Source organism: Entelurus aequoreus, linkage group LG17 (genome assembly GCF_033978785.1).
Source record: "Entelurus aequoreus isolate RoL-2023_Sb linkage group LG17, RoL_Eaeq_v1.1, whole genome shotgun sequence".
NCBI lineage: Eukaryota > Metazoa > Chordata > Actinopteri > Syngnathiformes > Syngnathidae > Entelurus > Entelurus aequoreus.
The window spans coordinates 18,585,419-18,599,074 of NC_084747.1; the positions used below are offsets into that span (position 1 = coordinate 18,585,419).

General features: G+C 42.1%; 1 protein-coding gene across 2 annotated transcripts in view; it reads right to left on the reverse strand.

Annotated features, from left to right (window-relative positions):
- The window catches only part of smarca2 (SWI/SNF related, matrix associated, actin dependent regulator of chromatin, subfamily a, member 2), a 141,391-nt gene that overhangs the window by 77,985 nt on the left and 49,750 nt on the right, over nt 1–13,656 (reverse strand). For both annotated transcript variants that reach the window (XM_062025102.1, XM_062025101.1), the window contains exons 17-18: nt 7,626–7,692; nt 7,430–7,540 (exon numbers count right to left, since the gene is read on the reverse strand). In XM_062025102.1, the coding sequence (XP_061881086.1) occupies nt 7,430–7,540; nt 7,626–7,692 (178 nt within the window). The remainder of the gene's footprint in view (nt 1–7,429; nt 7,541–7,625; nt 7,693–13,656) is intronic.

Genomic DNA, 13,656 nt, shown 5'->3' on the forward strand with positions numbered 1-13,656 from the left:
ATATTTATGGAACATGTCGACAAAAAATCTAGCTGTCAACACTGAATATTGCATTGTTGCATTTTTTTTCACAGTTCTTTTCGACAGACATTTAAAAAAAATCTCACGTACCCCTTGGCATACCTTCAAGTACCCCCAGGGGTACGCGTACCCCCATTTGAGAACCACTAAACTAGGCAACATGGTATCATAGTGGTTAGCAAGTCGCTGAGCTGAGTATCGGATTTCTTTACGCTTCCTTCTACATCCCAAAAGCATGCATGCTCGGCTAACTGGAGACTAAACGCTGCCTAAGTGTGAATATGAGCTTGAATGGCTGGTTGTCTATATGTGCCCCAAGGTCTACCACGCCGCTCACCCTAAATCTGCTGGGATAGGCTCCAGCCAATCCGAGACAAGCGCTTTAGAAAATGATTGATTGATGAATTACAAAAAAATGTCTATAAAGTTGGGTGTGCCCAACAAGGCTCCAAGAAGGACCATGCGCCAACTGACCTGACAACGAGACTTTTAAATGGAAGATAAAAGTTATTGCGTAAAAATGCGCTTAAAAGTGGAGAAGATGCACCGACAAGCTGGACTGGGGTCAATCCCATTCCAGGATCAAGGACAGCCATAGAGTCTAGTTAACTCTTCAGAAGTATATTAACAAAACAGAAAGTGCTATCATGTGAAATGTTTGCAGGATAAAACTGGACCCAATAAAAGTGCTGCATCATTTTAAGGACCTCAACCAGCTGTGGTCGATCCTCAAAAGATTTTAGCACACGTCACCTCTTTAGCCTCTGCTGCCGACATTAACATGTTGCTTTAGCTATAAAATTAAGAGTCCGTTATCGACAAGACTGTCTGTAAAGAGCACCGACAACATCAGGTCGTCTCTCTTCTAACCTCCGGAGGAGTCCTGTATCCATTTCAAGGCAAGTAGGACCGACTACTGCGATGCACTCGTCTCGCCTCTGCTTAAGTTGATAAATCAATGAGCTTACATCACACCTGCTTTCAAGATGGGTGCAAATAAACAAACAGTTACAGCAGCTATGTGTACTGTCAGAAACCCGACACTAATAATCTCCCTCTTGCCCAGAGGTCCTATTTGTTTGGTGCAAGTGACCTTCCTCAACTCTCGTAGAGAAACACCCATTTTTTAATTGCAACCCTCGATGGACTCCAGTTCAGCAAGTGTCACAGGGTTATGTCTGTCCGTGTTTTGCTTTGTCTTTTTGTGACTTCTTCCTACACACTAGTGACAAAAATGGTAGAAAAGATGCAAATCAACATCGCCATGAATGCTCGAATTATAGTCGTTTGTTTGCCTAAATTGTAGAGCGCTCGTTATTTCAAACATATGTGACAAGTTTATTTGGTAACTTTAATACCGTATTTTTCGGACTATAAGTCGCAGTTTTTTTCATAGTTTGGCCGGGGGTGCGACTTATACTCAGGAGCGACTTATGTGTGAAATGATTAACACATTACCGTAAAATATCAAATAATATTATTTAGCTCATTCACGTAAGAGACTAGACGTATAAGATTTCATGGGATTTAGCGATTAGGAGTGACAGATTGTTTGGTAAACGTATAGCATGTTCTATATGTTATAGTTATTTGAATGACTCTTACCATAATATGTTACGTTAACATACCAGGCACGTTCTCAGTTGGTTATTTATGCCTCATATATGTACACTTATTCAGCCTGTTGTTCACTATTCTTTATTTATTTTAAATAGCCTTTCAAATGTCTATTCTTGGTGTTGGGTTTTATCAAATAAATTTCCCCAAAAAGTACGACTTATATATGTTTTTTTCCTTCTTTATTATGCATTTTCGGCCGGTGCGACTTATACTCCGGAGCGACTTATACTCCGAAAAATACAGTAATGCTTTGCAGAGCATGACGAAGAAGAAAGAAAAATGTAGCTCTCTTTGACGACATGTTCATTTTTGCACAACACAGCAGAATCAGAACCAATGTAGCAATAGCGTTAAGGAGCAAACTGCTGAGCCAGCATTAATACAGCTGATGAGCTCAGTGCACACGTTAACAGCTGAGTAGTGCAACCAACATTTTAAAGTGCATGCAGAGGTAGATCAAGTTGTGGATGCTGACCAATAATGATACTTCAAATACAGCCACACAACTGCCATTTTGTAGAGAAGAACCATTTTCTCCACAAAATGACCTGGTGCTAATTAGAGACACCAGCAATTGACATATTTTCCGGGCTATAAGCGGCTACTTTTTTCCCCAAGCTTTGAAACCTGCGGCTTCTGCAAAGGTGCGGCTAATCTATGGATTTTTCGTCGCCAATAAAAATAATGGATTAAGCAAAGAAATATAAAATTATGTGCGAAAAAGATCCTCTTTAAAAAACTGTTCAAACTGAAAGTACAAGGAAAAATAATTCTGATACACAAGTTTAAGAAGTTTAAGAAGCTGTGTGCTAAACAGATCCAGCTCTATCTAAGTTAAGTTAAATTAAGTTAAAGTACCAATGATTGTCACACACACACTAGGTGTGGTGAAATTTGTCCTCTGCATTTGACCCATCCCCTGGGAGGTGAGGGGAGCAGTGGGCAGCAGCGGTGCCGCGCCCGGGAATCATTTTGGTGATTTATCCCCCAATTCCAACCCTTGATGCTAAGTGCCAAGCAGGGAGGTAATGGCTTCCATTTTTATAGTCTTTGGTATGACTCAGCCGGGGTTTGAACTCACAACCTACCGATCTCAGGGCGGACACTCTAACCACTAGGACACTTGGCATAATGTATCAATGTTGCTAAGTGCTAAACAAGATACAAAAACTACAAACAATCGCTTACTGTACAATGTCTGCTCCCATTGGGATGCCGACTGATGGGATGTTTATGTCTTCCCGTTTAAATGAAGAACGAATCATAATCTACCCAGAAAAAGGCGCCGCAAACACACATTTGTGTGTCTTTCTCGCCATCTGCGGGTCTAAGTTGAATGTCCAAGTTGACCAACTCCTCAACTACGATCTGAGTGAGAAGCATGATTTATAGTATAGAATTAACTTTCACCAGCAAAGAGGCGATGCAGCAGTTCACCGGCTCAGTATGTCAATACTGTAACTGCATAAGCTAGTTAACTCGCTGTGATCAAGGCGCCACTAAAATAAGTTTGTCTGTGTTAGCGCTTATAACAACATTGCTAATACTTGGTTAAAGGCCTACTGAAAGCCACTACTACCACCGACCACGCAGTCTGATAGTTTATATATCAATGATGAAATCTTAACATTGCAACACATGCTAATACGGCCGGGTTAACTTATAAAGTGCAATTTTAAATTTCCTGGCAAACTTCCGGCTGAAAACGTTTCGATATGATGACGTATGCGCGTGACGTCAACTGTTGAAGCGGAAGTATTCAGAGCCCATTGAATCCAATAAAAAAAGCTCTGTTTTCATCTCAAAATTCCACAGTATTCTGGACATCTGTGTTGGTGAATCTTTTGAAGTGAAGTGAAGTGAATTATATTTATATAGCGCTTTTTCTCAAGTGACTCAAAGTGCTTTACATTGTGAAACCCAATATCTAAGTTACATTTAAACCAGTGTGGGTGGCACTGGGAGCAGGTGGGTAAAGTGTCTTGCCCAAGGACACAACGGCAGTGACTAGGATGGCGGAAGCGGGGATCGAACCTGCAATTTGTTTAATGAACAATGGAGACTGCAAAGAAGAAAGTTGTAGGTGGGATCGGTGTATTAGCGGCGGACTACAGCAACACAACCAGGAGGACTTTGAGATGGATAGCAGACACGCTAGCCGCCGACCTCACTTTGACTTCCTCCGTCTCCGGGCCGCCAACCGCATCGGTGATCGGGTGAAGTCCTTCGTCGTACCGTCGATCGCTGGAACGCAGGTGAGCACGGGTCGTGATGAGCAGATGAGGGCTGGCGTAGGTGCAGAGCTAATGTTTTTAGCATAGCTCTGTCGAGGTTCCGTAGCTAAGTTAGCTTCAATGGCGTCGTTAGCAACAGCATTGCTAAGCTTCCCCAAGCTGGAAAGCATTAACCGTGTAGTTACATGTCCAGAGTTTGGTAGTATTGTTGATCTTCTGTCTATCCTTCCAGTCAGGGGCTTATTTGTTTTGTTTCTATTTGCAGTTAAGCCCGATGCTATCACGTTAGCTCAGTAGTTAAAGTGCTTCACCAATGTATTGTCGTGGAGATAAAAGTCACTGTGAATGTCCATTTTGCATTCTCGACTCTCATTTTCAAGAGGATATAGTATCCGAGGTCGTTTAAAATACAAATCCGTGATCCACAATAGAAAAAGGAGAGTGTGTGGAATCCAATGAGCCCTTGGCCCTAAGTTACGGTCAGAGCGAAAAAAGATACGTCCTGCACTGCACTCTAGTCCTTCACTCTCACGTTTCTCATCCACGAATCTTTCATCCTCGCTCAAATTAATGGGGTAATCGTCGCTTTCTCGGTCCGAATCGCTCTCGCTGCTGGTGTAAACAATGGGGAAATGGGAGGAGCCCTTCAACCTGCGATGTCACGCTACTTCCGGTACAGGCAAGGCTTTTTTTTTATCAGCGACCAAAAGTTGCGAACTTTATCGTCAATGTTCTCTACTAAATCCTTTCAGCAAAAATATGGCAATATCGCGAAATGATCAAGTATGACACATAGAATGGATCTGCTATCCCCGTTTAAATTAAAAAAAATCATTTCAGTAGGCCTTTAAGCAAAGAAATATAAAATTATGTACTAAAAAGATCCTCTTTAAGAAACTGTTCAAAGTCAAAGTACAAGGGAGAATAATTCTGATACACAAGTTTTAGAAGCTGTGTGCTAAACAGATCTAGCTATTTTTAAACACTTGGCATAATGTATCAATGTTGCTAAGTGCTAAACAAATATAAAAAGTACAAACAATCACTTACTGTACAATGTCTGCTCTCATTGGGATGCCGACTGATGGGATGTTTATGTCTACCATTTAAATGAAGAATGAATCATAATATACCCAGAAAAAAGGCGCCAATAACACACATTTACTTGTGTCTTTCTCGCCATCTCCGGGTCTAAGTTGAATGTCCAAGTTGACCAACTCCTCGGTTTATGGCGACATCGATCTACTATCTGAGTTAGAGGCGTGATGTATAGTAGAGAATTAACTTTCACCAGCAAAGAGGCGATGCAGCAGTTCACCAGCTCAGTATGTCAATACTGTAACTAGCTAGTTAACTCGCTGTGATCAAGGCGCCACTAAAAGAAGTTTGTCTGCGTTAGCGCTTATAACAACATTGCTAATACTTGGTTAATATTCAGGTGACAAGATATAAATGGAGTATTGTTGGTGGTTTTTTGGATGTTTTTTTTAGAGGGCTTCATGGGCGCAATAGAATACTCCCATTACCTGCATTGTTAGCCACTTCGTACTTGCCTGATGTTACAAATTAAAATGCATAAGTAAGGATTGTGAGTGATAGGTAACTTTTTTTAAAAAGTGCATATCCACTTTAGAACATTTCTGTGGAGGGAAAGTGCAGTCAGCGCTGCCTGTAGGAGGAAAAGTCACCGCCGCTGTCCATGGTACTGAGGACGAGCACCAGCGGGCAGGGGCGGGGCATGTGCTGACGACGAGACACAGCTGGCAGGTGATTAGATTTCACAGGTGGTACGTGTTAATCTAATCATCTGTTGTCTTTAACAGTAAGCGGCCGGGAGCAGAGGGAGAGAGAGGATTGGGAGTGACGGCAACGTCACGACATGCTGAAAGACATTTGGAAAAGATCTTGTGCAAAAACATTAAAACTTTGTTAAACTTGCACGCTTCGCTCTTGTGCCGTGTCTACAGTGGAGCTGCTAGGAAGCGACTTCCACAATTTCATTCACTCTAAAATGGATGTAATTTTAACATGAAACTTCATTTGTTACTCAAATACCATTGGTATTTGAAACCTGCAATGCACTGAGACTTGAGAACCATTGCCTCCTTTTGGAAAACCTGTTTAGAGATTCTAACAAATCTGTGGTTGATCAGTATTCCACGTTTCACTGTTGACTTCAAATGTATGAGATGGAGGAAGGCGAGGATTAAAGGCCTACTGAAAGCCACTACTACCGACCACGCAGTCTGATAGTTTATACATCAATGATGAAATCTTAACATTGCAACACATGCCAATACGGCCGGGTTAACTTATAAAGTGCAATTTTAAATTTCCCGCCACACTTCCGGTTGAAAACGTTTATGTATGATGATGTATGCACGTGACGTCAATGGTTGGTACGGAAGTATTCGGACCCATTGAATCCAATACAAAACGCTCTGTTTTCATCCCAAAATTCCACAGTATTCTGGACATCTGTGTTGGTGAATCTTTTGCAGTTTGTTCAATTAAAAATGGAGACTGCAAAGAAGAAAGCTGTAGGTGCGATCGGTGTATTAGCGGCGGACTACAGCAACACAACCAGGAGGACTTTGAAGTGGATAGCAGACGCGCTACCGTGAGTAAAGCTTTGGCTTCCAAACATTTGATCGCTTGCCCGTACGTGCGTGTCGCTATGTGCATGTCACGTACGTAACTTTGGGGAAATATATGTTTCTTGCCGACGCTGATGGTGGCCGGGGTGTTGTCGAAAGCTACAATGCCCGCCGCCGCCGTCCCGTAGCTAAGTTAGCTTCAATGGTGTCGTTAGCAACAGCATTGTTAAGCTTCGCCAAGCTGGAAATTATTAACCGTGTATTTACATGTCCATGGTTTAATAGTATTGTTGATCTTTTGTCTATCCTTCCAGTCAGGGGTTTATTTATTTTGTTTCTATCTGCATTTGAGCCCAATGCTATCACGTTAGCTCAGTAGCTAAAGAGCTTTGCCGATGTATTGTCGTGGAGATAAAAGTCACTGTGAATGTCCATTTCGCATTCTCGACTCTCATTTTCAAGAGGATATAGTATCCGAGGTGGTTTAAAATACAAATCCGTGATCCACAATAGAAAAAGGAGAAAGTGTGGAATCCAATGAACCCTTGTACCTAAGTTACGGTCAGAGCGAAAAAAGATACGTCCTGCACTGCCTCTCTAGTCCTTCACTCTCACTTTCCTCATCCACGAATCTTTCATCCTCGCTCAAATTAATGGGGTAATCGTGGCTTTCTCGGTCCGAATCTCTCTCGCTGCATTGTAAACAATAGGAAAATGTGAGGAGTCCTTCCTCCTGTGACGTCACGCTACTTCCGGTATAGGCAAGGCTTTTTTTTTAATCAGCGACCAAAAGTTGCAAACTTTATCATCGTTGTTCTCTACTAAATCCTTTAAGCAAAAATATGGCAATATCGCGAAATGATCAAGTATGACACATAGAATGGATCTGCTATCCCCGTTTAAATTAAAAAAAATCATTTCAGTAGGCCTTTAAATGTGTTGGGAAGCTTTTCTTACCTTGGCCAGTATATGCTTGTCCTTGATGATGTATTCGTAGGTCGTCAGCAAAACGTTAAATTTTCCGCTTCGGAGTTGCGGCACGAATCCACGTCGCAAACCGGGGGTGCCCTTTTGAAGGAGAAAACAAGCAGAGATGTCTTTACGGAGGTAGGGATCTGTGCAACCTGACAATCTTGGACTTTATATATTTTACCTTGTAAGATATTTTGACCACAGATGGGGCCCACTTGTCAAATTCATAAACCCAGTTGGACAAAGTCCTAAAAGCCCAAAAAGAATCAATGAGAATCACATCCAGAGGCAATTTGATCTTGGAGACAGCATGAACCACTAGACAGTAAAAGGCTTGTTGAGAGAGCTACCGCCGTGTATTGACTACCGACAACAGGTTTGAAAAGAGTGGGATTGTATCTCACTATCAGAGACTTTCCACAGGTCAGACGGTTAAATGCGGTTCAGAGTGAAGGTCTCCTATTATGTAAAAGGGACTTTTTAATGATACTCTAAAACAGTAATTTGTGCCTCTCGAGCAGTCATTTCGCAATAGTAGAGTGGGTCCTTCGAACATTAAAGGCAGAGTGACTTCCTCTATTGGAGTGTTCATGCTTGATTGATACACAATCCTCCAGGGATTCATTTAATAGAGGCGAGATGAATGGCTCTTTTAAAGATCTTAAGGAGACACTGGCTTGTAGTTTTATTTACCTTTTTTTATTAGAAGTCAATTGGTGGAAGTCAACTAATTTTTATCACTAAGATAAGATTTGTATAGTAAAGAGTCTTGCAATGGACAGAGTGAAGTGGAGGTCTGGCGTTGCTGCCCAATGTTCCGCAAGGTACTGGAGGAACTAAGTCTAAGTAAGGATGGCAAGGCGAACCTCAAAGCCCCGCAGGTGTCTTTCAAGACAAGAAAAAAGCCACCCGCATCCGCTGCAAGCTGAGTCATCACCGGAGCAGGTCAATCCCAAATGCCCGGAGATCTACAACTTCTTTGTGTGTGGGTAGGTCAAGGAAATTGATATCAAGACTCTCGCGGATGAATATGCATCGTTTTTGCTTGGGTAAGGCTGCATTTGATGATTTAACTTCACGTCTACCACCATGTTCGTTGTTGCTGTTGCACGCACTGTTTTACAAGTACACATGTTTTTCCCCGTCTTTATCAAAATATAACTATAGATGTAGCAAACGTGTTTAAGGAATGCAAATAATATCACGATAATACTTAAATGGGAAACACTGAATGTTAAACGTACAGTTAAGGCCAAAAGTTTGGACACACCTTCTCATTCAATGCATTTTCTATATTTTCATGACTATTTACTTTCGCAGATTGTCACTGAAGGCATCACAACTACGAATGAACACAGGAACACATAGCCTGTTCAGTGGCCTTGTGGTTAGAATTTCGGGTTGAATCACCAAAATGATTCCCGAGCGCGGCCACTGCTGCTCATCACTGCTCCCCTCACGTCCCAGGGGGTGGAACAAGGGGATGGGTCAAATGCAGAGGTGAATTTCACCACACCTAGTGTGTGTGTGTGACTAATCAAATCAAATTAACTTTATTTACTATCAGTGGTACTTCAACTTTAACATGTGGCTTATGCATACTTGCCAACCCTCACGATTTTTCCGGGAGACTCCCGAATATCTCCCGGGGCAACCGTTCTCCCGAATTTCTTCCGATTTTCACCCGGACAACATTATTAAGGGCGTCCCGTGATGGCATTGCTTTTAGCGTCCTCTACAACCTGTCGTCGCGTCCGCTTTTTCACCATACAAACAGCGTGCCGGCCCAGTCACATAATATATGCGGCTTCTGCATACACACGTAAGTGACTGCAAGACTTACTTGATCAACAGCCATACAGGTGACACTGTATAAACAACATTAACACTGTTACAAATATGCGCCACACTGTGAACCCACACCAAACAAGAATGACAAACACATTTTGGGAGAACATCCGCACCGTAACACAACATAAACACAACAGAACAAATACCCAGAATCCCTTGTAGCCCTAACTCTTCCGGGCTACAATATACACCCCCACTACCACCAAACCCCGTCCCCCTACACCTCAAACCTCCCCCCCAATCTCCCGAATTCGGAGGTCTCAAGGTTGGCAAGTATGGGTTTACATACTTAACAAAAAAAGGTGAAATAACTGAAAACATGTTTTATATTGTAGTTTTTTCAAAATAGCCACCTGTTGCTCTAATTACTGCTTTGCTGAAATTGTTTTCACTTTACAGATGTGCTTGAAGCTCATCGAAAGAATGCCAAGAGTGTGCAAAGCAGTAATCAGAGCAAAGGGTGGCTATTTGGAAGAAACTAAAATATAAAACTTGTTTTCAGTTATTTTACCTTTTTTTGTTAAGTACATAACTCCACATGTGTTCATTCATAGTTGTGATGCCTTCAGTGACAATTTAAGAAAACGCATCAAATGAGATGGTGTGTCCAAACTGTTGGCCTGTACTGTATATCAAACAAACCTTCAACGAAGTGATCACTGCAAACTTGTGCATTCTTCCGTGCTACTTTTTTCATCGTCGTTTTGTAAAATCATGCACTCTTCCGCTCTTCTTGATTACCTCTCAAGGAACTCTGAAGAAACGTTGATCTTTTTGCGATTTTAAACAGTTGGTACAGCCGAAAACAACGCAAGCACAGGGCATTTTTCTTTGAGAAAGGCTAAATGGCGCTTTGTACCCATTGACCACCACGCATATTTAATGAGCAGGGCGTGAGCCGGATGTGACGTCATTTAAAACCAAGCAATTGCTGGTGAGTAAGACCGGATGTTTTGCATTCACCACAAAAAACAAGGTAACACTGTGCATGTAAAAAGTGGATAAAGTCCACCATATTGCTCACCTACTCAGTGGCCTAGTGGTCAGAGTGTCCGCCCTGAGATCGGTAGGTCGTGAGTTCAAATACCGGCCAAGTCATACCAAAGACTATAAAAATGGGACCCATTACCTCCCTGCTTGGCACTCAGCATCAAGGGTTGGAATTTGGGGGTTAAATCACCAAAAATTATTCCCGGGCGCGGCCACCGCTGCTGCTCACTGCTCTCACCTCCCAGGGGGTGATCAAGGGGATGGGTCAAATGCAGAGGATAAATTTCACCACACCTAGTGTGTGTGTGACAATCATAGGTACTTTAACTTAACTTAACTCAACACAAAACAGTGTGTTCCAAGTTGACTTTGTCTGAATACTACATTGTGGACAACACACCTCAAATACACTATTGTGGTACCGTTGACACTTATGTCAAATTGCAGAGAAATACTATAATATGAGACCTTTAAAATATTACTCATAAGCTTAAATGATCCCTGTAAAAACAATTATGAGAAGAAAAATGTGCACTCTCGTTCAGCGCCACTAATGAAATGAAATAAGAGCAAAAGCATGTCAATTATGTGAGTTCTACAAGAGAATCAAGCTCTTGCTTTTCAGGACCGACGGTGAGAGCTCAAGAAAGAAAGGCTGGGGCACATAAGCCAGAAGACACCCCTCTACCGTTTATATTGCATGCTAATTAAATGCACACTGAAGCATGCGTCATAAACAGGAGGTGGCCTCTTGATGGTCTTACAAGAGAGCCGGCGGGTTGTTTTTTGCAAGTTAAATTGCGTCAAATGAATGGCTAAAGAGGTGCCAATGTTTATTTTACACAAAACACCGAACTGTGACGGCTAATCGCTTCATTCGTTTCATCATCAGGGACTTAACCTTAACTAAGATTTTCATGCCGACTTCCTGCTGTCTTCCTTCTGCTCGGAGGGATGCTGCGAGTCGAATATCAATGTGTGCGGCGCATGTTTTGAAGTATCTGCTCGCCGATCTCATAACACAGCGGCTGTTGCTTATCTTTAATTTTTACTACTTGAAGTGACAAAGTATCTATCATCCACAATTGGATTTCATGTTGAAGAACAACATTGTAAAAAAAGGAGGAAAGAAGAAATGAGTTTTGTCTTGTGACATTAAATATATTTACATTACATATTGACATTGTGTCGTTTGTATGGAAGCAACCAATTCATTGAAATCTATCTATATTAAAGGCCTACTGAAAGCCACTACTACCGACCACGCAGTCTGATAGTTTATATATCAATGATGAAATCTTAACATTGCAACACATGCCAATACGGCCGGGTTAACTTATAAAGTGCAATTTTAAATTTCCCGCTAAACTTCCGGTTGGAAACGTCTATGTATGATGACGAATGCGCGTGACGTCACGAAGGCAACGGAAGTATTCCAATGTGTCACCATACAAACTGCTGTTTTCATCGAACAATTCCACAGTATTCTGGACATCTGTGTTGGTGAATCTTTTGCAATTTGTTTAATGGACAATGGAGACTGCAAAGAAGAAAGTTGTAGGTGCGATCGGTGTCTTAGCGGCGGACTACAGCAACACAATCAGGAGGTTGTGTTGTGTTTGAGCTGGATAGCAGACGCGCTACCGTGAGTACAGCTTTGGCTTCCAAACATTTGATCGCTTGCCCGTACGTGCGTGTTGCTATGTGTATGTCACGTACGTAACTTTGGGGAAATATATGTTTCTTGCCGACTCTGATGGCGGCCGGAGTGTCGTCGAAAGCTACAACGCCGCCGCTCCGTAGTTAGCTTCAATTGTTAAGCTTCGCCAAGCTGGAAATTATTAACCGTGTATTTACATGTTCATGGTTTAATAGTATTGTTGATCTTCTGTCTATCCTTCCAGTCAGGGGTTTTTTAAAATTTTGTTTCTATCTGCATTTGAGACCGATGCTATAGCGTTAGCTCCGTAGCTAAAGTGCGTCAACGATGTATTGTCGTGGAGATAAAAGTCACTGTGAATGTCCATTTCGTGTTCTCGACTCTCATTTTCAAGAGGATATAGTATTTGAGGTGGTTTAAAATACAAATCCGTGATCCACAATAGAAAAAGGAGAGTGTGTGGAATCCAATGAGACCTTGTACCTAAGTTACGGTCATAGTGAAAAAAGATACACCCTGCACTGCCTCTCAAGTCCTTCACTCTAACGTTCCTCATCCACGAATCTTTCATCCTCGCTCAAATTAATGGGGTAATCGTCGCTTTCTCGGTCCGAATCTCTCTCGCTCCATCGTAAACAACGGGGAATTGTGAGGAATCCTTCCTCCTGTGACGTTACGCTACTTCCGGTACAGGCAAGGCTTTTTTTCATCAGCGACCAAAAGTTGCGAACTTTATCGTCGTTGTTCTATACTAAATCCTTTCAGCAAAAATATGGCAATATCGCGAAATGATCAAGTATGACACATACAATGGATCTGCTATCCCCGTTTAAATGAAAAAAATTCATTTCAGTAGGCCTTTAAGGTCCCATCCTTTTCAATCGTTTCAAAATGTACCAAATCTAGCCTTGATGCTGGAGTCAGAGTTTAGTTAGATGCCGTTTTGTGGGTCTGTACCTTCATTATTAATGAGCTGTATTTGTCCAGACAGAGTGTGTGTCTCCAAGAAGCACTATTGTGCACTTTTTACATAAACAGTAACTCTCCCCTTGTCCAACATAATAGATGCCATATATCACATCCAACAACCAAACAATAAAGAGAGTGACGTCAATACACAAACGTTAGCAACACCAGCATAGCTGTGTGAGCAACATGCTAACATTACACTCACATTTTACCAACATCCTGCTTGCCAAAGGCTAATAAGCTAACCGGTCTATTCTCTTAACAACGACAACGATCAAACTTACAACTTCTACATTTGTAAATGAGCTTTAATTTTAAGATGTTGTGGAGGGAAAGTATAGTCAGCGCTGCCTGTAGGAGGAAAAGTCACAGCCGTTGTCCATGGAACTGAGGACGAGCACCAGCGGGCATGTGCTGACGGCGAGACACAGCTGGCAGGTGATTAGATTTCACAGGTGGTACGTGTTAATCTAATCATCTGTTGTCTTTAACAGTAAGCGGCCGGGAGCAGAGCAAGAGAGGGGATGGGGAGTGACGGCAACGTCACGACATGCTGAAAGACATTTTTGAAAGATCTTGTGGAAAAAACATTAAAACTTTGTTAAACCTGCACGCTTGGCTCTTGTGCCGCGTCTACAGTGGAGCTGCTAGGAAGCGACTTCCACAGATGTGTAGCGAAGCCTGTATTTTACAAAATGGTAGGCGTGGCAAAGGGCTGGCTCATCCAGCTAGAGGCTGATCG